This window comes from Calliphora vicina, chromosome 5, assembly GCF_958450345.1.
Source record: "Calliphora vicina chromosome 5, idCalVici1.1, whole genome shotgun sequence".
NCBI lineage: Eukaryota > Metazoa > Arthropoda > Insecta > Diptera > Calliphoridae > Calliphora > Calliphora vicina.
Genome location: NC_088784.1, coordinates 20,985,965 through 21,012,296, shown reverse-complemented (window position 1 = coordinate 21,012,296; position 26,332 = coordinate 20,985,965). Strand labels below are relative to the sequence as shown.

At 32.1% G+C, this 26,332-nt stretch overlaps 2 protein-coding genes and 4 non-coding genes across 6 annotated transcripts in view; 3 read left to right on the top strand and 3 right to left on the bottom strand.

Annotated features, from left to right (window-relative positions):
• Positions 1-26,332, bottom strand: part of GstS1 (Glutathione S transferase S1) — a 491,998-nt gene that overhangs the window by 195,269 nt on the left and 270,397 nt on the right. The window lies entirely within an intron of this gene.
• Cda9 (Chitin deacetylase-like 9) lies at positions 19,752-21,058 on the bottom strand. Its single transcript, XM_065512633.1, has 3 exons — positions 20,861-21,058; positions 20,076-20,800; positions 19,752-20,013 (listed from the first exon to the last, which is right to left on the bottom strand). The coding sequence occupies exons 1-3, from the start codon at positions 21,056-21,058 to the stop codon at positions 19,767-19,769; spliced, it is 1,170 nt and encodes a 389-aa protein (XP_065368705.1). The 3' UTR covers positions 19,752-19,766.
• Positions 22,476-22,557, bottom strand: TRNAL-AAG (transfer RNA leucine (anticodon AAG)). Its single transcript has one exon. It is a non-coding gene; the product is annotated as a tRNA-Leu (tRNA).
• TRNAL-AAG (transfer RNA leucine (anticodon AAG)) lies at positions 23,081-23,162 on the top strand. Its single transcript has one exon. It is a non-coding gene; the product is annotated as a tRNA-Leu (tRNA).
• Positions 23,803-23,884, top strand: TRNAL-AAG (transfer RNA leucine (anticodon AAG)). Its single transcript has one exon. It is a non-coding gene; the product is annotated as a tRNA-Leu (tRNA).
• Positions 23,969-24,050, top strand: TRNAL-AAG (transfer RNA leucine (anticodon AAG)). Its single transcript has one exon. It is a non-coding gene; the product is annotated as a tRNA-Leu (tRNA).

Genomic DNA, 26,332 nt, shown 5'->3' with positions numbered 1-26,332 from the left:
AAAACAAATACAAACAGCTACATTAAAACACACACACAGAATTATATTCCTGCATATAAAAATAAATTAAAGCATACTTAAGTAATGTTTAATATCCTGGAAGAACTAACCAAACATAACACCCACACTTCCCCCTAACTAGTACCAAAAACAAACTATAAATAGAGGAAAGGAATGGATTTGGAAAGAAAGCAACAACTATAGAGATGAAAAGCATCGAAACAAAAAAATAATAAACATAATTTGTAATTTGAAAATTTGTTTCGTGTCCGAGCATAAGAAATGAGACAACCAACCATCCAACTTCTTTCCTCTGCCCTGCTATTGAACAAAGCCAGACTGACTAAAAAGTCAGTTAGTCCATAGCATACTCGTCACAACAATAGTAGGTTTGTGTGTGGATAACTGTCAGGATTTAACGGATGCATTTACCGCCATCGTATATTTCGTATATAAAAATTTACGATTTAATGTTCGGTTAATGTTCGTAATGTCACCATGAAATAATGTATGAAATTACAGCAAAAAAAAAATAAATAAACACACAGACTGTTATACAAATACATACATATTTTATAGAGATAAGTACAGCAGTCCCTTCAAATCAGTGGTAGGCACAAAAACGACATGCTTCATTAGTAAATGTTTCCATATTTCCTTGGCATGTAAATGAGTTTTTGTGAGATCAGTTATTTTCTCCTCATAAGAGAAATGCCTATATGACGTCTGAATTAGTTTGAATTTATGGTGGCGTCGGTTTTCGCAAGTGCATCAGAGTTGCTATTACCTTCAATGTCCCCATGTTCAGTAACCCATTCAAGGTAACCGATTAATGTCTCGCTATATCCTGCGCACAGTGGGGCAGATTAAAATTTGTTTGGAAATAAATCTGGCATTTCTAAACGGCTTATCCGATCGGGATAAAATTTGACGTGGTCGTAAACAACGAATATTCGAGTTTTATTTATTAAAATGGGTCCTACAAATGATCCAGGGGCGGCGCTATGGGGCTCTCAAAGTAGGGCACCTTTTTTGCCATTTTTTGTTTCCCATCCGATTTCAAAGCATTTTATAGTTTTGGAAAGCATTCGGCTAGTTCTAGATATGCTTGCATATGATATTTATCACTTATACTTTCCGAGTTATGGCTATTTCAAAATTGAAATTTTAAAATATGGCCATACCTTGGTCCAGTTTTTTAAAAATATAGGGCGTACTTTTGCATCGAATGGACACGAATTTCTATTGTTAGTTAGACAACTAAATTACTAATAATATACCAAAGATTTCAGAGCAATATCAATTATGGATCCAAAAATAAACGATTTTCAATTTAAAAATTAAAAAAATAGTAGATTTTTGCTGTGTATTTTTTTAAAAAAGAACATTCTTTAAGAACATATAACAATTTCATGTTCTTCTGTAAGCTATCTTTACGGAGAATAGTTTGCTATAAAAACATGCCCTATTTTTTCGAATATGTCGTCTCTACGCCCTTCGGAAATCGACATATTTTTTTATCAAAATTTCAACTTTGTACCTCATATTCTAAAATCCCAAAGCTGGGATCAGAAAACTAAAAACAGCCTTGGAAGCATGTTTTTTTCCAAAAAAGCGATTTCCAAAAATGTAAAAATGTTTGAAATCGGATGGGAAACAAAAAATTGTTTTAAAAATTGTACATGTAGAAGGTACCCTACTTTGAGCCCTAATAGCGCCGCCCTGGAATATTTGTAGGGTCCATTGTAATAACATAAACTTGAATACTCCTTGTCTATGCCCTTGTTAAATTTTATTCCAATCGGACCAGCCGTATAGAAATGCTAGATTTATTTCCAAAATATTTTGATTCTATGCAGTGCTAGGTAAATTCTCTGCAAGTTGTTAAGTTTTTCCTTAGGTTAAATGTTAATGGATAGGGGATTTTGTCTATTTTTCAAAAATATATTTAACTTTTGACAATTAAAAAATTCATAGAATACTTTTTTGAAAAATATGACAAAAAAATTTTTTTTTTGAGTTTTTGCAAAGAAAATTTTTTTTTCAAATTGAAATTAAATTTTTAATTGTGAATATTTTTTAATGAAAATTCACAGTTATATAGATTTTTCTATTGAAAATAGAAAATTAAAAACAAATTTAGAAATTTGTAATCAAGAATCCCGCAATTCCCATAAAAGTGTTGAAAAATCCCAAAAATGGGATTTTTTTGATTTTTGGCTACAATATCCATACCAGAGGCGGGGTTATCGGAACCCTTTACAAAATAATAAATAACATATTTGGCCTTTTAAAATAGGCTACTATATTTTGATATCGGCTATGAGATTTGAGAATTTTTGACATAAAATTTAATTTTACATTAAATATAGGCATTTATTGGATTAACCTGGTCCCCTCGGTATCAACAATTTTTAAATTTATTTTCATTTAAAATATTTAGTGTAAAGTTAGCTTTTCAAAATGTATAAATTCATTAAACATCCTTATAGAAATTTTTTTAGATAACTTAAAAGAAAAAAAGTACTTTTTCCAAAAACTAGCGAAAAATCGATTCAATCGAATTCAAATGCATATAGCTTTGGAGTCTAGGAGACTTGGCTTACCATACCACGACTTCTGCAGAAGTTGTCAAAACGAGAAGGAGGATGAGACTATTTTTCATCTTCTTTGTCACTGTCCGGCATTAGGAGATCTACGCCTAAGGTTTCTGGGACCCCGTTTCCTAAATAGTCTTTTTGAGCTCTCGAATACTTATTAGGCTTGAGGGCATTAATACCTTTATAAGGAAAAGTAATTGGTTAAAAAGACCAAACATGGGGATCTCTTTACAGTAACCCAATTAACCGCCGACTCATTGGCACGCAACTTTTTTAAAAATCTCCTCCCTCTCTCTTTCCTCTGACATCTCCTTCTTAACTTTTTTAATCTTCTCTTTTCTCTGTCCCTCTTTTTTTGATTTTTTCTACTTTCAGGTAACACAAAGGGACCATTGCTTGAACCCACGTGAACTGCTATTCTTTTCTTTCATTTCGCGGCTGCCTGGAAACTTAACCTAGCTTTGGGGTCAGTCAATTTTTAAACAGTTAATTCTTTGTTTGATATATGGGGGATTTCATGTCAAATGAACCAACTTTTAAAATCAATGTCTTTCGAACGGGATGAAATTTACACCAAGGTTAGACGTATTGGATAATAATTCAGACACAATTTTTCAACAATATCGGTGAGCTATTTCTTCAATCTTTCGAAAAAAAATATTTACAAAAAAAATAAAAAATTGTTAATATTTTTTTTTCCGAAATCAAAAACTTTTTTGACTTTTTTCTTTAAATAAAGTTTAGATATTTTCCTTGAAGACCTATTTGATCGCAACCAAATATGTCTTAAAGAAATAGACCCAAGCTTTCTTTTTAGCAAAAAAAAATTTAAAAAGCGCCCATTTTGTATAAAAAAAATAGATTTTGCAAAAAACAAGTAAGAAAGTATGGTCGGTCAAGCCCGACCATATAATACCCTACACTAAGTAAAAGAGCAAAAAAAAATTTTCTTTTAAAATTTCAATAATTTATATTTTTGAGTGATTTTCGGAAGTGGGGTTATATGGGGGCTATGACCAATTATGGACCGATCACCATGAAATTAGGTGGTGTGATTTATGTCTATATTATAGTTAACTATGTTGAATTTTGTGAGTATACCAACATTTTTAAGCGATTTATGCACGTTAAAGTGATTATCGGAAGCGGGTCTATATGGGAGCTATGACTAATTATGGACCGATCGTAACAAAATTTGGTGACATGAATTTTGTGTACATAAAACTTATTTGGAGCGGAATTTGTGGAGATACATTTATAAATTAAACATTTATGACCGATAAACTCCAATTTCGGGAGGACATTTGTATGGGGGCTAGGTGAAATAGTGGACCGATTGCAGCCAGTTTCAATAGGCTTGGTCCTTGGGCCGAAAAAATAATATATACCAAATTTGATCGAAATATCTTCAAAATTGCGACCTGTACTCTGCGCACAAGGTTTACATGGACAGCCAGCCAGCCGACCAGACGGACGGACGGACGGACATCGCTTAATCGACTCAGAAAGTGATTCTAAGTCGATCGGTATACTTTAAGGTGGGTGTTAGACTAATATTTTTGGGCGTTACAAACATCTGCACAAACGCATAATACCCTCCCCCCCACTATGGTGGTGTAGGGTATAAAAAGTCAAAAATTGCATGTTTTGAGTTACAGAACATTTATTTTGATAGATATCGAACTCGCATCCCACTAAGCGACCAAATAGGTCATCAAGCAAAAAATATCGAAGCTTTAGTTTAAGAAAAAAAGGCCCATTTTGAAAAAAAGTCAAAAAAGTTTTTGATTTCGGAAAAAAAATATTAATTTTTTTTATTTTTTTTTTAAATTTTTTTTTTTGAAAGATTGAAGAAATCGCTATCTAAACTATTTGGAACACATTTTGCTAAGAACAATAAGTAATAAGTTACATGTATGAGAAAAATCACATGTTTGGCCAAAATGTCAAATTTTGAACCACTCTATATCAGAGAGTTCTTGACCGATCTAGTTGAAAAATTGTATTTGAATTACTATCCAATAGGTGTAAATTTCATACCGATCAGAAGACATCGATTTTAAAAGTTGGTTCACTTGACATGAAATCCCCCATATACATTCTTTGTAAGTCCAATAAAAGAAAAATGGAGAAAATCGGGAAATATTTGGACCCCTGCTATCAAAAAACTCGAGTAGTGAGGGTAAAAATTTTGAAAATTGAATTTTCAAATGCTAATATCTCATAAGTTATAAAAAATAATTGATAGGATCGTTTTAAAAATTTAACATAACTAGGACACCTCACTTTGGGAACCCCTATCCGCACCCCTGTTCCATGCGGTACAAATTCAAAACTTAAACTCGACATATTTATTTCCCTCTTTATTATACCCTTCACCTTCGTGAGAAGGGTATATATAAGTTTGTCATTCCGTTTGTAATTTCTACATTTTTCATTTCCGACCCTATAAAGTATATATATTCTGGATCCTTATATATAGCGGAGTCGATCCAAATCTTCAATAATTCTGTCAGACATGCTTTCGAAAAGTTTGCTATTTAAAATCAGCAAAATCGGTCCATAAATAACGGAGATATGAGCAATAAAAACGGGACAACCTAGATTTTTGACCTATTTTTTATCTATATCTGGATTACTAATAGTGTTTATAAACCGGTTTACCGGTTAACCGAAAAACCGGTTTTTCTTCGAAATCTCGGTTTTTTGCGAACCGGTTAATTTAAAATGTTGATTTTCGGTTAACCGGTTTATCCGGTTTTTATCACTCGGTTAACCGGTTTTTAAAATTTGGGACTAAAATTGATAAATCTCACGTTTTTGTGCATTTTTAATATTCATTGTATACACATTATTGGTCTGATTTGAAACCTAAATTGCTGATTTACAATACAAACCTATTTAAATTGATATTTTTAAGAATTACTTACAATGATTATAAATAGTAGAGGACGATGAGTTTACTTGAAAACTTTTTCAGAATAAATTGCACATAATGAAACCATTAAAAATTAAATTCCGCATAATTCTAGAAGTTAAGCCAAATCTTAATAATGATGTAATAATAGTGATGATTTTACCAAACGTTAAATTGAATTCATTAGTGTGTTTTGTTCTTAAAATTTTATTTTATTAATCATTTAGTGTACAAAGTCCTTTTCAGAAGTATTACAGGAGAGACAAAAACATAATTTTAAATATGAAATCTGATAATGGAGTTTTATTACTTACATATTTGGTACGATTTATAACGACAAATGAGCACAGCTGAGAAGAAGTGCGTTTGTATCTTATAGGTCTTTTTTTGGGACTTGTAACATTTTCTGTTTCATATCAGAAAGTCGTGGTGATAATAAATTTCAAAATTATCAAATATTTAATTAAAAACTGATTTACATTTTTTGGTTGAAATTTAATGAATAAACTAATTACTAAAACAAGTATTATATAGTTATTAACATATTTATACTCAATTCCATTTGATAATTTAGAAATTTTTACAAAATAAAATGGACTTAGCACTTTTGTATATTCATACTTTTTTAATATTAACCATTCCTGACTACTAAAAACTACACACTTTAAAACTGTATATACTTTATTGGACATTTTATGTTGTCTACATATATATGACGGTTAACCGGTTTAACCGGTTTTTTCGATGTCGGTTAACCGAAAAACCGGTTTTTTAAAAAAGCCCAATTTTCGGTTAACCGACAAACCGGTTTTTTAAAAAGTCGGTTTTTTATAAACACTAATTACTAAGTCATTAATATAGACAATATGGATATCTAATGATAGATATTTCAAAGTCCATTGCAACGATGTAGATAAGGCTATAGTAAGTTGGACCTACAATGGGTCAAAATCGGGAAAAATATTTTTTAACCCGAATTTTTTTTCATCAAAAAATTTTTTTGTCATACATTTATTTGTAAAAAAAAAAATTAAAAAAAATTTGGAAAAAATTTTTTTTAAAAAAAACTTAAAAAACAATTTGAAAAAAAAAAATTTGAAAAACAATTAAAAAAAAATAAAACTTTGTTTACCTAAAAAAAATTATTTTAAAGTATAATTTGGTGAAGGGTATATAAGATTCGGCACAGCCGAATATAGCTCTCTTACTTGTTTTTTCTATACTACTGTGCTCAGTGGCGCCACTTGAGTTTTTCGTTGCAAAAATCATAACTTTTGAACCAAATGAGATAAACAAAAAAAAAATTAAAAGGCATATGAAAGATAATTGATCAGCCTAAAAGATGAGTGTTTGAGTTATGGGTTAACAAAGTTAAAAATTGCGCAAAAATACATGCAACACATTTTTCGAATCATATATTTTTTCAAAATTTTACCTCTAGCTAAAAATGGGGCAAGGACATTTTTGCATTAGATAAAGGAATAATCAAAGAACTTATTTGGAAAATATGGCAAATATTTTCAATCAAAGAGAACTAAATGAAAGTAAAATCATGTTAATAAAGAGTGAACTGTCTGTAGTTGAAATGACGAGTATAAAAGAAAATATTACTTGCTTAAATACAAAACTAGACCGAGTATGAAATATGGTTGAAATAATCAAATATATGCATTTATATATTATGAATATGTATGTATGTATATGTCATAAAAATAACATAAGAATATTATTTTTATTATGAATTTACTACAGACGACGTCGAATATTAAGATGTTTTGTTATACAAGTATTTATTCATATTTATTAATAAAACTTTATTCACATTTGTACTTACATATGCACATATGAAAATACATATTCATAAATACAACTCCACAAATATAATTTTAATATTTACATACTGTTTTTATAGCATTTTATTTATATGAAAACAGCAGATTCCTTAGATTTTAGCAGCAATTTGTGGCCATATGGCGGCATTAAAACAAACAACAAACTAATTCTAAGCACTAAAAAGAAATCTCTGCTAGAGTGCAATAAAAGCATTTGGAAATGAATTTGTTAGCTAAATGTTAAAACATAAAATATGTTTAATAGAATTATTGATTAAATAAGGATTTTACTAGGGAGTGCGAGAAAGGAAAATGAAAATTATCGCAGACGAAATATTCATAGCAGACCCACAAAAGTTTATATATTCTGGATCCTTATGAAATTCTAAGATGATCTAGCTAAGTTCGTTTGTTGGTCTGTTGAAGGCACGATAGATACTAAAGGAAAGATCTGAAATATTCTGAGTTGATTAGAAATTGTATTGAAAATGGGCTAAATCGAGTAGAACCGGAGTTATTGAAAAAAATGTGGGACAACACCCAAAAAAGATGTTTTAAAAAAAAATTTTTGATATATTGCAGATAATACACTGCAATTATTTTAAAAAATTTGTGTCGAAAATAGTAAGAAACGATCCATAATTTCTCCTAGCATCCATACAAATATCTTCCCGGAATATGGCTCTATGATACACAAATGTCTATAATCTATTGATATCCATACAAAATTTGGTGTTAAAAATAATCAATAGCTGATATCAATATTTTTAAAGCTTTATTTGTTAACAATAATCAAGTCAACAATCTTAATCAAATTGTCTGCGACATATTATCATAGCTCATTAATTGAGAGTTTGATTTTAATAATTTTCGACAAATTTGTAAATATTTAAAATACTTTTTTTTGGCTTATTTTATTACGTTGTTTGGATTAAAATCTGAAAAAAATTGTTTACAGAAGTAAATTAATGTTAAAAACCAGACAACACTTCAATGATTTTTTTAAAGTTCTAAATATATTAAACAATCCAAATATTTCTATTAGAGATCATGAACAAAAATTAAAAAAAAAACAAGTAAGAAAGTATGGTCGGTCAAGCCCGACCATATAATACTCTACACTAAGTAAAAGAGCAAAAAAAAATTTTCTTTTAAAATTTCAATAATTTATATTTTTGAGTGATTTTCGGAAGTGGGCCTTATATGGGGGCTATGACCAATTATGGACCGATCACCATGAAATTAGGTCGTGTGATTTATGTCTATATTAAAGTTAACTATGTTGAATTTTGTGTGTTTACCAACATTTTTAAGCGATTTATGCACGTTAAAGTGATTTTCGGAAGCGGGTATATATGGGAGCTATGACTAATTCTGGACCGATCGTAACAAAATTTGGTGACATTTGGTGTGTATAAAAATTATTTGGAGCGGAATTTGTGGAGAAATTAAATTAAATAAATTAAACATTTATGACCGATAAAGTCCAATTTCGGGAGGACATTTGTATGGGGGCTAGGTGAAATAATGGACCGATTTCAGCCAGATTCAATAGACTTGGTCCTTGAGCCGAAAAAATAATATGTATCAAAATTCATCGAAATATGTATCTTCAAAATTGCGACCTGTACTCTGCGCACAAGGTTTACATGGATAGCCAACCAGCCAGCCAGCCGACCAGACGGACGGACGGACATCGCTTAATCGACTCAGAAAGTGATTCTAAGTCGATCGGTATACTTTAAGGTGGGTGTTAGACTAATATTTTTGGGCGTTACAAACATCTGCACAAACGCATAATACCCTCCCCACTATGGTGGTGTAGGGTATAACAATTAAAAAAAAGCAATACATCTGCTTAGCGTGTGCATTCGTCGCTGTCTCAATGATTACTAAACAAAAGAGTATAAGAATATGTGTGTTTTTAGTCAGCGCGAAAGAACAATGAAATGGACACTATTGTTCTAAAATAAAAAATCGAAACCGAAGAATAATTGCGGGGTTTCGGTTTTGGATTTTTCTCAAATTTGTTAAATTGTTTCCGGTTGCTATTTAAAATCGAGAAAATCGTTCCACAATTGGCTGAGATATAAGGAAAAACCAGGACAACCTCGATTTTTGACCTATATCTGGATTACTAAGTCATTAATATAGACAATATGGATATCTAATGATAGATATTTCAAAGATCTTTGCAACGATGTAGATAAGACCATAGTAAGTTGGACCTGCAATGGGTCAAAATTGGGAAAAAAATTGTAATCCGAATTTTTTTTTTCACCAAAAGTTTTTTTTCGCTAAATATAAAAAAAAAATTCAAAAAATTTTAAATTTAAAAAAAACAATTCGAAAAATTTTTTTTTCAAAATAAAAAATTAATTTTGTTTACCTAAAAATATTTAAAATTTTTATTTTGTAGTATAATTTGGTGAAGGGTATATAGGATTCGGCACAGCCAAATATAGCTCTCTTACTTGTTTTTTTTTTAAATTTATTTTCGATTTTTCGAAAAATTTTTGGTTGACTTTTTGAAAAAATTCTTAAATTTTTTTTGTATAATTGAAGAATTTTGAATTTTGTAAAATTTTTGATTTTTTTAAAAACAATTTTATTGTTGGTGAAATTTTTGGAAAAAAAATAGTTTCGTGAAATTGGCGATATTTTGAATTTTTTTAAAAATTATTGATTTTTATTTTTTTTTAATTTTTCCCATTTTTCTATTATTTTTGGCAAAATTTGTAATATTTTGGTAAAATGGTAGAGTTATTGAGAAATTGGAATGTTCATTCAATAATTTATTATTTTAATAATTAAGCGTTGATTTGCATCAAATAAATGTTTGAAATTTATTTCTCAAGTTCGCAAATAGAATTTATAACCTGACCTTTATTTAATTAAGTTATAAATAACTATTTTTCTTTTTCTTTTCTGTTTCTCTCAATCACTTACCTAAAATGTTCTCTTTTAATCATCGAGGAAAAAAAAAATTTTTATTCGAATGAATAAAAATTTTCAATTTTGAATAAAAAAAACTATTCGATCAATAATTACACAGTGCAACACGAAAAAAATATAACCATATACGGACACCACTACATCTACAACTTTGCCTCAGAGAGTAAATCAAAATTCCTAACTGTTTGCATGGGCCCCCAAATCTTTGGGGGCCCATAAAAAAAGTGCATGCCTTTGGGCAAAACTTTGAGACACTGGTCTTTTACTGGTCTTTTTAACTGGTCTTCTCCTCGAAAATACGAACAACTGACAAACAATTTTAGAGAAATCGGCCCAATTGTTCTCATTTTATGAATTACTATACATTTGTTACACCATTTTTATACCCTACACCACCATAGTGGGGAGGGTATAATGCGTTTGAGCAGATGTTTGTAACGCCCAAAAATGTTAATCTAACTCCCACCTTAAAGTATACCGATCGACTTAGAATCACTTTCTGAGTCGATTAAACGATGTCCGTCTGGTTAGCTGGCTGGCTGTCCACGTAAACCTTGTGCGCAGAGTACAGGTCGCAATTTTGCAGATATTTCGATCAAATTTGGAACATATCATTTTTTCGGCCCAAGGACCAAGCCTATTGAAACTGACTGAAATCGGTCCATTATTTCACCTAGCCCCCATTCAAATGTCCTTCCGAAATTGGACTTTATCGGTCGTAAATGTTTAATTTATAAATGTATCTGCACAAATTGCGCTCCAACTAAATTTTATATACACAAAATTCATGTCACCAAATTTTGTTATGTTATAAATAGACACGCTTCCGAAAATCACTTTAACGTGCATAAATCGCTTAAAAATGTTGGTATAATCACAAAATTCAACATATCAAACTTTCATATATACACAAATCACACGACCTATTTTCATGGTGATCGGTCCATAATTGGTCATAGCCCCCATAAGGCCCACTTCCGAAAATCACTCAAAAATATAAATTATTGATATTTTAAAAGAAAAATGTTTTTGCTCTTTTACTTAGTGTAGGATATTATATGGTCGGACTTGACCGACCATACTTTCTTACTTGTTTTAGGTTCGATTATTGGTATTTTACATAAATTTCCTAAGTTTTAAAAAACTTCATTTTAAAAGCCAAAACAACAAATATTTCTACTACCCCAAAATCCAAAGCATACCCTTAGGGTTTAATAAAAACCAACTATACACAGATTTACTAACGCCACTGCTTACAACATGTGTTTGCATCTTATCAAACAATAAGCATTGAACCTGTTCTTCAAACCTAAAGCACAAAATACTGCTGTTCGATGCAACATACAACCAAAATTGTGTGTTTTTTCCTCAAAACAAAAGCAAACAGTAGTAAACTATGAAATACAACATACAAAATAAAGCGCATTTCCGGTACAAACTAAAAACCAAACACCAACAATTTTATGTTGCAAGTGCAAACGTAGAACTGAATAATGCAAATATATAAAGGGGTATATGTTTGAATGACTGTAGAGTACGAAAAAAAATGCAACCCCTAACGAGAATGAACCTAAAATGAAATGCATAAAAACGATAAAACTTAAACACTAACAACAACAATAGGAAAAACAAAGCAGTACAACAGACTATTCGGCGAATGAGCGATGAGTATTTAGTATACGCCCCACTACGTGACTAGTGGCACGTAGGGAAGGGCGTTCGTTTTAAATTAAACACGAACTCACAAACATCGATGATAGATGTCGGCTATTAAAGAGGAGAGAGAGAAAGAGAGAACCTAGCGAGCTCAACACAAACACACACATTCATACATACATGCATCCTCATCAAATAGGGTTTAAATGTTTAGTTTTTTTTTGTTTATTATTTCCTTTTTTCTAGTTATTCAATTCTCTTTCTTGTTACGAGCAAAAGCAGCAATCGTAGTGGTATTTTTGTGTTGCTGTAATTGACATGAAAAGACGAACGAAGGAACTAGTTGTAGTTGCACTGTTGTTAGTGCCTTTACAAGTACAAGTGATGACAGTAATGCATTTATTACACAAACTCACATATTCACTCACTTATTTCAGGGAAATAACACAAAAAACACACAAAATTACGAGAAAAAAATAGGAAGAACAATCACAAGATGTACATGAACATGCATGCTGGCATTTTAGATATGAGTAAGGAAGGAAAATGAAAAAAAAATCGAAAATTGGAACAAAAACTTGAACATTAAAAATCCTCCAAAATGTTGTAAAAAAAATTGTATTGTTCTCGTTCGTATGCATTAAATTTGAACATGTTTAAGCCCCAACTAAACGTTTGGCAGAGCAGTCGGCCTATTTAGGCATTAAAGCGAAACACAACTGACGCACAGTGGGGTCAATCGAAAAAAAACTACTGGCGCGATTGCAAAATGATGTTTGAAAGAATTGTAGAGGAGGATATAGGCTTTAAGGAAATTAACTTTGTGACCACATTGTTAGAATACAAGATGAGATACAGGGTTTCTAAGTAGACCACCTTGGGTTAGTAAACCTTTTAAATCTTTTAACTTTTTTTGTTTGCTTCTTGGACCAGCACCTATTCATGCAATACATTGTGTTGAAACTAGGAAAATGGGTAATGGGAGGGAGGAAAGAGGGAGTAGTGTTTGTGGACATTCGATTTGAACTTTCCTACAATGAAAATTACAGGATACGAACAGTACGGTTAAGTACGAATATTCCCTGTAGTGTGTTGTGCGGTCCACTGGCCAATCGACCACAAAGCAATGTGTTCTTGATGAAAAAAGAGTTTTACGTAAAAATATGTGGGTATCGGGAACAAGTTCTCTAATTTCATTAGAACACATTCGATTGTAGTACCGATAGAACAGTGAAACGCAGCCCACATTGAGTCGGTGCTCCAGCTATTCAATAGAGTTGGATACCCTACTGTCAAAAATAATCACCTTCGCCCTATCCAATTCGAGGCCGAGAAGCACCAAAATAGACTTTGAAGCATCGGCCCATACATTTTCGATCGGATGTAGGTGTTTAAATAGTGAGGAGATCAGATGAAGTGAAGAAATTTCTACACCGTTTCAGAAAACCGAGACCCTTGAATGCCCATAAATACAGATGAAGCCATATGGTATGTCGTTCGTTTTTGTGTCAACATGCAACACTGAAAGTGACACTTTCTATTTGCACGACCCCATTTAGAGATTGTCACAAGGTCCCGATTAAGGGAATCATTCATGTTTTGCCTCATTGCCCCAATCTCCGAAAGGCTTGGTCTATAACTTAATGAAAATGCATGGAAAATGTTGCTATCATCTGCAAAAGAGAGATACGGTTGGAACTTTGACGTAGAATGTCCTTTAGAAAAATAAGGAATAGAGTAGGAGAAAGAACGAAGCCTTGAGGTACCCCTGAATTTATTTTGAACTCGTTTTATAATATCCCATCTGTAACAACTCGTGGGATATTTGAGAAAGCTCGATATAAATCGAGAGAAGTTTTTGCTGACACCAAAGCAATAAGTTTTGATAAAAGAGCACCATAATTTAGCTTTCAAAAAATCCAACAGGATGGTCATTTGTTTAAAACCTATGTGCTCCTCTACGATTCATTCATCGCTCCACTAGTTTAGAAGATTTACATTTATTACCACTTTGTTTTACGTTCAATCCCACTGTGTGCCGTTTTATTTGTTTAAATCCATAGAAAATTGGAAAATTGAGCTGTTAAAAAATCACTGACCTTTTTCGCTTCATAGTTTTGGTTTCTTTTTTTTTTGGTTTGTTAGTTTTTATTTTGGTTAATAAAACTTGTTCAATTCAATTTGTTCAACACGTTATTGATTTTAAAGATGTGTTAGTTTGTGATTTTTAGGAGATTTTTATTAGAGTTTGTGAGAAGGTTTAAATTTTTTAACTTGGTCAATTTAGATATTTAATAGCTTGATCAATATACACAAATATTCGATAGAAGTCAGGCTCAATTAAAACGCTCAAAGCCTTGAAGATTCCAAAAAAAAAAAGAATTTAACCAAAATTCAACCAGTAGGGCCTAGAACTGATGTTAATTAACTACTTAGCTTACATAGCTTTGAAACCAAGAAGCTAACATTGGATACTGATTATAATTATCAATATAAGATGTCTCTTGGTAAAACAAACTAGCCAATATTCTGCCTGTCTGTCTAGGATTCGGCACAGCCGCATATAGCTATCTTTCTTGTTTTAATCTTCTCATGGATCTCTTAATATTCGAGAGAAGATTATAAAAGATTTATTATAGCGAATATGTAAAGGACAATCATTTCTCGCTAATGGTGAGTTGTTTATCACCTTTTTACCCTTGAGGAGAATTCTAGAACTCACGACTACAATATCCTGGCATCCTTATCAGATATAATCATGGTTTTATTGGATCTCAAGACTTGCAGCAATGGTCTTCGTAGTTAGCTAGTCTATTAACTAATCTTTTCAGTATTTCATACCGTTGCTAATGTCATGCCAATTCCTAAAAAGGGAGAGGCTAAACATTACCGTCCAATAGCAATTTGTTCTGCACTTTCCAAAGTTAATGGAACCCATTCTTTCCAACCAAACTACCATGTGGTTAAATATTTAGAGTTCAACAATTTACTTATCGACCGCCAGTATGGCTTCCGTAGACGACGCTCCACAGAGGGATGGCTTCATACATTTTTTTGCAAAAATTATAAGGAGTGGTCGTAGAGCGCTGAAATTTGGTACCGATGATTATATGGATCAAACTAAGAAAAAAAATTAAATTTTATCAAAATCGACTACGCCCAACGCCCACTGCCCATATAATCCAAATAGAATTTTTCCCATAAAATTTTTTCTATCCAAGTAAAAGTCTAGAAATTTGGTACATACATTTATTGATACAAAAAAGGAACGCATGCCGAGTTTCAATTACAATTCAATTACATACATAGATAAGAATTTTTTGATTTTTCGTTTATTATTCGACAAAAAATATGAAGTTTTCATCCTGTTCCGAAAACTTCCGAAAACAATTTTTTCTTTTAATCGAAACAAGACAATCCCACCTTTCATTTTATTAAAAAAACAACTTGGGGGAAAGTGGGGCAACATTTTTTTTTTCGCCATGGAAAATCAAAAATAAAATAATTTTTAGAGGCTTATAAATATGGCCATATCTTCTTAACGGTTTATGATATCCCCATAATTTTTTTTTTGTATTCATGGAGAAATGCTATATTTTTCGAATATGTTAAAGATAAATGGTATTATTAGGAAAATTAAACATAAATAAACCACTGAATTGCGTGAAAATATAAGTAAATTTTTGCTTAAACACTTGCATGGACTTTACTTAATTTTTATTTTTTTTTTAAAAAAAAAATTTCTTAAAACTATCAGTGTATATTTCATCTTTAAACATTTATCAACAAAACTGCATTATTTGATTTTTGAAATTAAGTGTTTGAAAAATTGACTTTTTGACACCAAAATCCCTCTGTGCGCTCTACAGCAGACTTGCTAGCCTTCCTATCGGAAAAATGGTTTCGTTTCATTCACCGATTTGTCGAAAGTAAAGTGGTGTCTGTAGATATTTCCAAGGAGTTCGATAGAATGTGGCATGGTGCACTTTTATCAAAACTTATTGCTTTTGTTGTCGGTATTAACTTCTCTCGATTTATAACAAGATTTCTCAGAGATCGCACTTTTCTAATTATTATAGATCGAATCTCATCAAACGAATTCATGATAAATTCAGGAGTACAGCAAGGCTCCGTTCTATCTCCTACTTTCTTATTTTTCTAAACGACCTTCTATTCTTTTGCAGATGACAGCAACATTTGCCTTTCATATATATTCAATTGCAGACCAAGCATTTCGGATATTGTGGTAATGAGGCAACACACGAATGATTCCCTTAATCAGGATCTTCTGTCAATCTCTGAATGGGGTCGTGTGAATAGGGTCACCTTCAACACTTGCAAGACTCAGTATTGCACGAACGACAGACCATATTCTTTAGCCGTACTGTACTTAAGTGAAACAAACTTCCCGCTGAAGTTTATCCTGTCATTTTCAATGTAGGAAACTTCAAATCGAATGTCCACAAACACTACTCCCTCTTTCCTCCCTCCCATAATCTATTTTCCTAGTTCCAACACAGTGCTTTTCATGAATATGCTTTTCATGAATGCTTTTCATGAATGCTTTTCATCCCCTTATTGCTGGTCCAAGAAGAAAAAATTGGAAGAAGAAGAAATTGGAAAAAATATCACAAAAGAGTAAATTTTAATCAAACAAGTTTTTTATTTGTATCTGTTCTTGACGAAGTGTATTCTGGACTCCAATGTTCCAAGGCATAAATAGTTGCTGGCTTGTCAGCATAAACCAGTGACTTCAAGTTGCCCCACAGCAAATAATCGAGAGGTGTCAAATCGAACGACCATGGTGGCCATTTCTCGCAATCAAGTTATCGCCAAATTTTGATTTCAATAAATCGATGGTTGCATTCGCCATATGGCAAGTAGCGCCATCCTGTTGAAACCACATCTCGCCCGAATCAATCCATATTTTCAAACAAAACTATCTCCATTGAACGTTACACGAGCTCCGCCTTCATTTCTGAAGAAATAAGGTCCGATGATGCCACCACGGTGCATTTTTCTATATTTAATGGAGTCTGTAGTGTCTATCGTGAATCGGTCTCACTTCATGTGCTGCAATTTTTTTTTATTAACAAACCTGTTATGCCAAAAAGGAGCCTCAATGAATATAATTTTGCGATAAAACAGTCGTCTATAAGTTGCGCGAATCGATGACTGATTTTCAAAGTAAATTTGGATAATTTGGTAGCATTGTTAAAGCGTTGATTTATTCATTTTCATTTGCTAGAGTATACTGATCATAAATATCCAAAAGTGACAGTGCAGTAGACAGTGCATTTGATAGAAAAACACCCTTTACTTTCTCGGAATAAATATTGAATATCGAAATGGAAAATTTATCTATCAGGAGGAGCATATAATCTAATTTTTCCTCTAAGTCTTTTTGGCATAAGTTGACTTCAAATTCATAGTTATTAACTAGCTTTCGTTACAGTAACACTTCAACTAGATAAAGCGTTTCAAGCTTTGTTTTCAACTTGCTTTGACCTGTTCCTTGTATTTAATTACTGAAATCCTCATGAACACCACTGCGTGTATGCGAGCCACTTAGTTCTAGTTATATTTTCAGTGTTCTGTGATTTTTGGTGCCCTTTTACTGGTCTCTGAATTGATGGGTTTAAACAGTATTATATTAAGATTTCATATTCAAAGTAATCAGAATATGATACCTTGAATTCTAACTGTGATCATCTAACATCATTTTATATTATAATAAAATCATTAAGGATCATATTGCGATAATTATGTAGGTTTTGAACATGATCATTTCGGCCTTTCAATCATCATATAGTTAATTAAACGATATTTTGTATCTGTATGTACTAAATTATGCCACGCCTACCCCAGGGGACTTCAAAATCTTACTTTTTGTATGAATTATTGATATGTGAAGATCGCTGGAAGAATCTTTAAAACAAAGTAATATAAAATCTGGCATGAATTTTTCAAATAAGGAATAATAGCTTCTTTGTGATATTGGCAGTATCTCCTTATATTGTTTGTTTAATTCTTCAACTATTCCCATTCAATTCTAAATATCCAAATTGTATTGTAATTTAACTTCGTCTACTCTTACTTTAACTATAGTTACCGCTTCCCTTCTTCATTTAATTTCCATATTTCTGACCACTTATTAGTTTATTTCCTGCTTCCTAATATTGTTCTTTGTTTGCCATTACTTGATTTGTCCTGTTCCTCAGTGAAGTGGACTTTGGCATACAACTGCTGTGAGTTGTTTAAACTAGAAAAAAAAAACATTTCAAGTGCAAAAATTTTCTTTAAGTATGTGGTAAAACAAACAAACCCTACAACTACTTTTTTTGTTCTTTAAATTTTATTTTTTTATATTTTTGATAACTTTGCCGCCACTTGCGTCATAATTTGAAAATTTCTCTCACAACTTTTCCACTTTACATTCAATTTCTACTCTGGCAGTTCTGTTTTTATGTATTAGTTTGTACTGCAAAGAGTTAAGAGTGTTGGAAAAAGACTTCGTGTGGAAATATTAAAGAAAATTTTTCTAAAATATTTTCTTAAACATACAGCTGCTGAGAAGCAAATCAGGCAAATGCAAACAAACAAAGAAATTTAAGTAAGAACTAACTAAAACATCGACAAGAATTGTATAACAAATATGTATATGAAAAGAAACTAACAAATTTCTAACAAAACTATTGAAGTACAAAGTGCTTTAGAACAAATAATAATAATAATAATAGCAACAACAAACCAATTTGCGTTTTTGAAAAGTTGTAGAGTTTGGGGAAACAACTAAGGAGTTCAACAGAAACTACCAGAAAGAGTGTATAAATGAATGAATAAATAAAAATTTATGCTAATCAGAAATAAAATGAAGTCTTTTGTGAGGTTTAGCATAAAACGGCAGAATATTAAATTATAGATATTGTAAGGAAATGAAGAAATAAAGAAGAATGTAGTCAAGAGCTGATGGAATATCCCTTATTGAAAATGTTGGTACTTTTTTTTTTTAAAAAAAAGTACCAATATTTTTCTTATTTTTTAACAATATTTAAGAGTTTTCTTTTAAAAAATCACATTTGGTACTTTTTTCAAAAAGTACCAAATTTGCAGAAATACTCCCCAGAATGTTTTAAGCCAAACTTAAGCAAAAAAATTATAGATATTGAAAGGAAATGAAGAAATAATGAAGAATGTAGTCATGAGCTGATAGAATATCCTTTATTGAAAATGTTGGTACTTTTTTTTAAAAAAAGTATCAACATTTTTATTTTTTTCTTATTTTTTAACAATATTTAAGAGTTTTCTTTTAAAAAATCACATTTGGTACTTTTTTCAAAAAGTACCAAATTTTTTGGTACTTTTTCAAAAAAGTACCAAATTTGCAGAAATACTCCCCAGAATGTTTTAAGCCAAACTTAAGCAAAACTTTAATAATTGTATTTAAAAAGTACTCATAAGTACATAAAATTAAGCAAATGTTTGTAAAATATTTCAAAAACAAACACGTGGAGGTGAAGTGAACTATGATCGTGCGATTTCCGCTACTACTTCAGACAATTAATTATGTTAAAAACCATATTTTCAATTGAAAAGACAGAAAAATACAAAGTAAAACTAGGAAAAAGTACCAAATACCAGAGTCAAAAGTACTTTTAAGGGGAAAAAAGTAGTAACTATAACCTTACTTTTCGAAAATTAACAAATAAAGTTTCAAATTAGACTTTCAGTTCGATCTTTTCTTTATTTATTTCCAAAATTATGTCTATCTCATCTTGCTTAAATACGCTCTCCTTTAGGTGCTTTTTAAATTTCCCCCAAAGGATTATCCAACCAGGGATAAACTTCCGGGCAACGATCACAAACTGTCATGTATCGAGTTTCTCCAGTTGTTTGTTTTTTTAGAGCACAAGATACCGGGCGACAAGTGGTTTGGGGTTTCTTAAAGCAGCCCTTGAAAGGTTTGCCCAAAGTCGGATGTCTCATGTACTGGATAACCGAAGTGGGTGTGGTAATATAGACATCGGGCAGGCTATTGGCATACTCCAGGAACCTTTAAGAAAAGATAAATAAAATATTATAAAATTAAAGAAATAGTTTTAAAGCTTTACTTACTTTCTAAAAGCCTTAATATAATTTGGACTTCTGCCAAACCAAGCTGCATGCAAATACATGCCAAACGGTGCCCTATTGTTATCATAATGCCGATGGAAATTCTCCTTCATCCACTCAAACAAACTCTCCACCTTATCCTCGGGCAGGTAAATGCAACCATCCAACATGGAACAGCTATAGCCCTGCTTATCCACCCAAGTAACCATGGGACTAACCCACAAACCTGCTAAAGAAGCCGTTGGACAGGGTCTTATTTGGCAATCCTGCAAGGATAAATAATCCAAGGTATAGGGCCACATGGCGGGATTACGATATTGCTGGGTGGGCCAAGAACTGTCGTACAATAAACCCAAACGTTTGGCCGCAATATAGGAATTATTTCCGGAGATTTGTAAAAATGGCAAACGCATTCCTCTTATATGTTTACGATTGATTTTGGCAAATTTCTCCAAAATATCAATTTGATTGCCAAATTCACGCATGATGAGATCCACATCAGCCTGACGCCAGTACTCGGTGCCATCACCATGTGTTATGGAATGCAAAGCTATTTCATGGCCCTCATTGTATAAAGCATTTACTTTGGAGTAATCGGTGTATTCGTGGGAAACATAGAAAGTGGCCTTGACCTCACAATGATCGGGATTTACAAGATTCTCAAAGAGCTCCTGGTATTGCAAGTAGTTGATGGCATTAACACCATCATCGAAGGTAACAGTGATGAACTGGAAAATGGGAAATTTAAAGCATTAGAATTTCTCTCTATTTTTTCTTATTCAACTCACCTGTGGTATTTCCTTTTCATGACCCCTAAACTCCTCTTTCGGCAAAGTCATGCCCGAACAGCGGCAATTTGGTAGCTGACATTTCTCCGTACTGCAAGCCTCCGCCTGTTTTAATTCAAAATCCAAAGGCGTGCGAGAAGCTGCATCAATACACCAACATATTAAACTTAATATGACAATTCTATATAGTGTTAACATTTTCGAAAGACTTTTAAAACAATTGTAAATAAAATTTCTCTAGACCAGCATCTTTTATAAGTTATTTTCCGGCATCTTAGAAATGTTATCTTAATTATCTTATCTGTCAATAGATTGATAAATGTTTACACAATTATTTTAACAATAAATAAAAAATTTAGCGGACGATATGATTTTTTTTGTTGAATTGCGTTTTAACAACAAATTTATTATCAATTTGTTATTTGTGTTAGACATGGTTTTAAAGAGGTCCCCCTAGATAAAAAAAATATACCCCACTTGAAGTGTTAGAAAATGTGAGGTAGCAAGTATGAATCATACTTGAGATTGTTAACAAATTTGAGGAAATTACTTAGTTTAAATGTAAGTAAGTACTTGGTAGCCATTGCCAATTATTATTAAAAGTAGTTGAAATCAATTGTAATTAAGGAAATCCGCAACTGTTTGAGGGGTCCAGTTTTAAAAAGCACTTGAAATCTTAATATTGACCTTTAGAAAATTGAGATTAAGACATTAGATGTTAAAATATACAATATCTAACGAGATATTTGACGATTTACCGATTCCGGAAGCATGGACAAGATTCAACATGGTCCATATTCATACGAAACTGAAGGAGTATAGACCGATAAGTGGAGCCTTCTTCCTTGTGAAGATATTGGAATTTTCATCCAAGAACATGGTTTAAATCTGATCTATTAACTACCTTTCATGATTCACAAGATTGTTGGTTAAAAACTCAAATATCTTAAATCGATAATAACTTCGTAAATACTGTGATTTTAGGAAAAATAAGCTAAATCTGTGATCACTCATATTTTATATCAATACTCGATTTTTAGTATAAAAAACTGGTTAATAACTTCGTAAATACTGCGATTTTAAAGAAAAATCTGATTCATTAATGATTCTTTTGAACTTAATCTCAGTTTTGCACGAAAAATTTTTGAGAAATTTTTGGATATTATTTCATTATTAACGTTGCTTGTACCTACAACTACTTTCTTTAATAATGACCATTTTTGGGTTAAGTAATGTTGCCAAAATTCATTTTGTGATTTTATGAAAAATAAGCTCAATCTATGATCACTCATATTTTATATCAATTCTCCATTTTTAGTATAAAAAACTCATTAATAACTTCGTAAATACTACGATTTTAAAGAAAAATCTAATTCATTAATTGAGGTTGTCGTCAGTTTTGCACAAGAAATTTTTAAGAAATGTTAGGATATTATTATTCATTAATTGCAGTTGTCGTCGGTTTTGCACGAGAAATGTATGGAGATTTTTTCGTTATTAAACGTTGCTTGTACCTACAACTACTTTCTTTAATAATAACCATTTTTGGGTTAAGCAATGTTGCCAAAATTCATTTGTAGATGACATTTTTATTATATGCTACAAAAAATCATCATGGCAGCGGTGGGATTCGAACCCACGCCTCCGAGGAGACTGGTGCCTTAAACCAGCGCCTTAGACCGCTCGGCCACGCTACCTACTTGCTTTAAGCAATGTTGTCAAGTTTCATAAATTATTCCATCATTTAATAATAATTATTAAAGCATAATTTAGTAATTGAATAGTTAAATTTTATGCAAATTATGATTTATTAAAATTGCAATTTTTCTTTAAGGAAAAATTTACACTGAAAAATAATAAAAATAAAAAAACTTTCAAAGATAAAATAAAAATGTTCCCTTAAAATAAAGAAAATAATGCCTGTGGCAGCGATGGGATTCTAAGCCACGACCCCAAGGAGACTGGTGCCTTAATACACAGCTCGCCATGCTTCCCAAACGCTTAAGCAATGTTGCAAAATTTAGCTTATAAAGAAAAATTAAATTCTGAGACTGTAAAGGAAATTATATAAGAATTGAAATATAGGTCAGAGGTTAATAAAATTGAATGAACTTTTATAATCAGAAGTATATATTTGTAATTTAGAAAATAATTTTTTATGGGGTCAAAGGTCAGTTTCAAAGCAAAATTTCATTTACATTCTGTCATCCATTTTATACAGGTAGCGTGGCCGAGCGGTCTAAGGCGCTGGTTTAAGGCACCAGTCTCCTCGGAGGCGTGGGTTCGAATCCCACCGCTGCCAAGATGCTTTTTTGTTCAAAAGTTTATTACAAATGTGTTCAGCCATCAAATATTGCTAACGTGTCCCTGTTATAGACCAATTATTTGAATATAATTCTACTTTTCATATTAACACTGATTTTCTCGCCAAATAATCGATCAAATATAATGTGTTTATTGGTGCTCGGCATAATTAAATTTTAAATAATCTTTAAAAAACTGACTTAAAATTATAGCTTTTTATTTTAGCACTCATTCTGCATTACCAACACTGCATTATCGACTTTTAAATACAATGTTGAATACCAAATTCTAGTAAGTTTTGGTGTTGCGATTTTCTTTTACTTACGATCACAGATAACCGATCTTTGATATATCAAAATTAATTTTCTTGTGGACTTCGTAAGAAGATTTTCGTTTACAAGGAATAATTCAGAAATTTCGCTTATAATCTAAAAGATTTCAAATTAAGTCAATTGAAATTATACGCAAAAATCACAGACGGACAAACCTCAGTCACTTCTTCATTAAAATTATACAAAATCTCTTAAAAATAAGTTTTCCCTTTTCAAAAACGAAAATTAATTCTTATAAAGAAAATTTGAATTCAAAATTCATCAAAAATATTTAAAAACCTAAATTTTTCCAAAATTAATTTTATAGGTAGCGTGGCCGAGCGGTCTAAGGCGCTGGTTTAAGGCACCAGTCTCCTCGGAGGCGTGGGTTCGAATCCCACCGCTGCCAAGAAGTTTTTTTTTACAAAATTTTGATTAAAGAAATTTCAAAATTAAATTTATATTGCTAATATTTGTCGGAGGTTTATGTATAGGTAGCGTGGCCGAGCGGTCTAAGGCGCTGGTTTAAGGCACCAGTCTCCTCGGAGGCGTGGGTTCGAATCCCACCGCTGCCAAGATGATTTTTTTTTTGCCATAATATAAATTTCAAAGCTTATAGACGAGACTATAGACGAGACGAGACTATAGACGAGACCATAGACGATACTATAGACGAGACGAGACTATAGACGAGACCATAGACGATACTATAGACGAGACTATTCACGAGACTATAAAAGAGACTAAATACAAGACTGTAGAAGAGACAAAAGACGAGACTATACTCGAGACTATAGACGAGACTATACTCGAGACTATAGACGAGACTATACTCGAGACTATAGACGAGACTATAGACGAGACTATAGACGAGACTATAGACGAGACTATAGACGAGACTATAGACGAGACTATAGACGAGACTATAGACGAGACTATAGACGAGACTATAGACGAGACTATAGACGAGACTATAGACGAGACTATAGACGAGACTATAGACGAGACTATAGATGATACTATAGACGAGACCATATACGATACCATATGCGAGACTATAGACGAGACTATAGACGAGGCCATAGACGATACTATAGACGAGATTATAGACGATACTGTAAAAGAGACTAAATACAAGACTGTAGAAGAGACAAAAGACGAGACTATACTCGAGACTATAGACGAGACTATACGAGACTATAGACGAGACTATAAACGAGACTATAAACGAGACTATATAAGAGACTATAGACGAGACTATAGACGAGACTATAGACGAGACTATAGACGAGACTATAGACGAGACTATAGACGAGACTATAGACGAGACTATAGACGAGACTATAGACGAGACTATAGACGAGACTATAGACGAGACTATAGACGAGACTATAGACGAGACTATAGACGAGACTATAGACGAGACTATAGACGAGACTATAGACGAGACTATAGACGAGACTATAGACGAGACTATAGACGAGACTATAGACGAGACTATAGACGAGACTTTAGACGAGACTATAGACGAGACTTTAGACGAGACTATAGACGAGACATTAGACGAGACATTAGACGAGACTATAGACGAGACTATAGACGAGACTATAGACGAGACTGTAGACGAGACTATAGACGAGACTATAGACGAGACTTTAGACGAGACTATAGACGAGACTATAGACGAGACTTTAGACGAGACTTTAGACGAGACTTTAGACGAGACTATAGACGAGACATTAGACGAGACTATAGACGAGACTTTAGACGAGACTTTAGACGAGACTATAGACGAGACATTAGACGAGACTATAGACGAGACTATAGACGAGACATTAGACGAGACTTTAGACGAGACTATAGACCAGACTATAGACGAGACTTTAGACGAGACTATAGACGAGACTTTAGACGAGACTTTAGACGAGACTTTAGACGAGACTATAGAAGACTATAACGAGACTATAGAAGACTATAACGAGACTATAGAAGACTACAGACGAGACTATAGACAAGACTATAGACATGACTATAGACCAGACTACAGACAAGACTGCATACAAGACTACAACAAGTCTATAGATATTTTAAGAACTGTAGAACAACGTTATCTATGTACGTATATTTACATATAAATAAGTCATTCCCCTTTTACGCCTTTTAGTTATGCAACACTTCATTAAAATTTCCAATAGCCTATAAATATGTGACTACATTTTATTTTACATTTTAATCCTCTTCTATTTAGCTACCCCAAGATATTTACAGCCAAGAATTCCTGAAAACACTTTGTGTGGGAAAAATAGATAACAAAAAAACGAAGGACCAGACAAATTAAATTTACAATTTTTATATTGTTTTCAGTGTTTTCCTTCACTTGCAACTATGCAGAGCATGTCCAGCACTTGGTTGGTTTGTCTTTGCATTTTTTTTCTTTTTGTTTCTTATGAACCCCCTCTAATCAAGACGTGCTTTCTATTTATAAGAAAACTAAATAAATATCCATAAAAAAGACTAGACAAATTGAAATTTAAAATTTATAAAAATTGTTTACTCTTGAATAATTTGTAAAACACAGAAGTACCATCCACATAATACAATATACATTCCAACAAACACTAAGGTCACGTTTGGTGGATGTTAAGAATAAAACTACCACAGTTTATTACACAACATTATAAATAAATTTAAAGAAAATGAACACAAGAAGTGACACTACCAACAAATTAAAGTTAAAACAACTAATTTACCCTAAATTTAAAGACAACACACAGAAAAAAAAGATGAAAAATCTAGCAAACCTGTCAATGAATGAGTGTCATTTAATTTCCTGGCCCCTCACAATAACATACAAAAT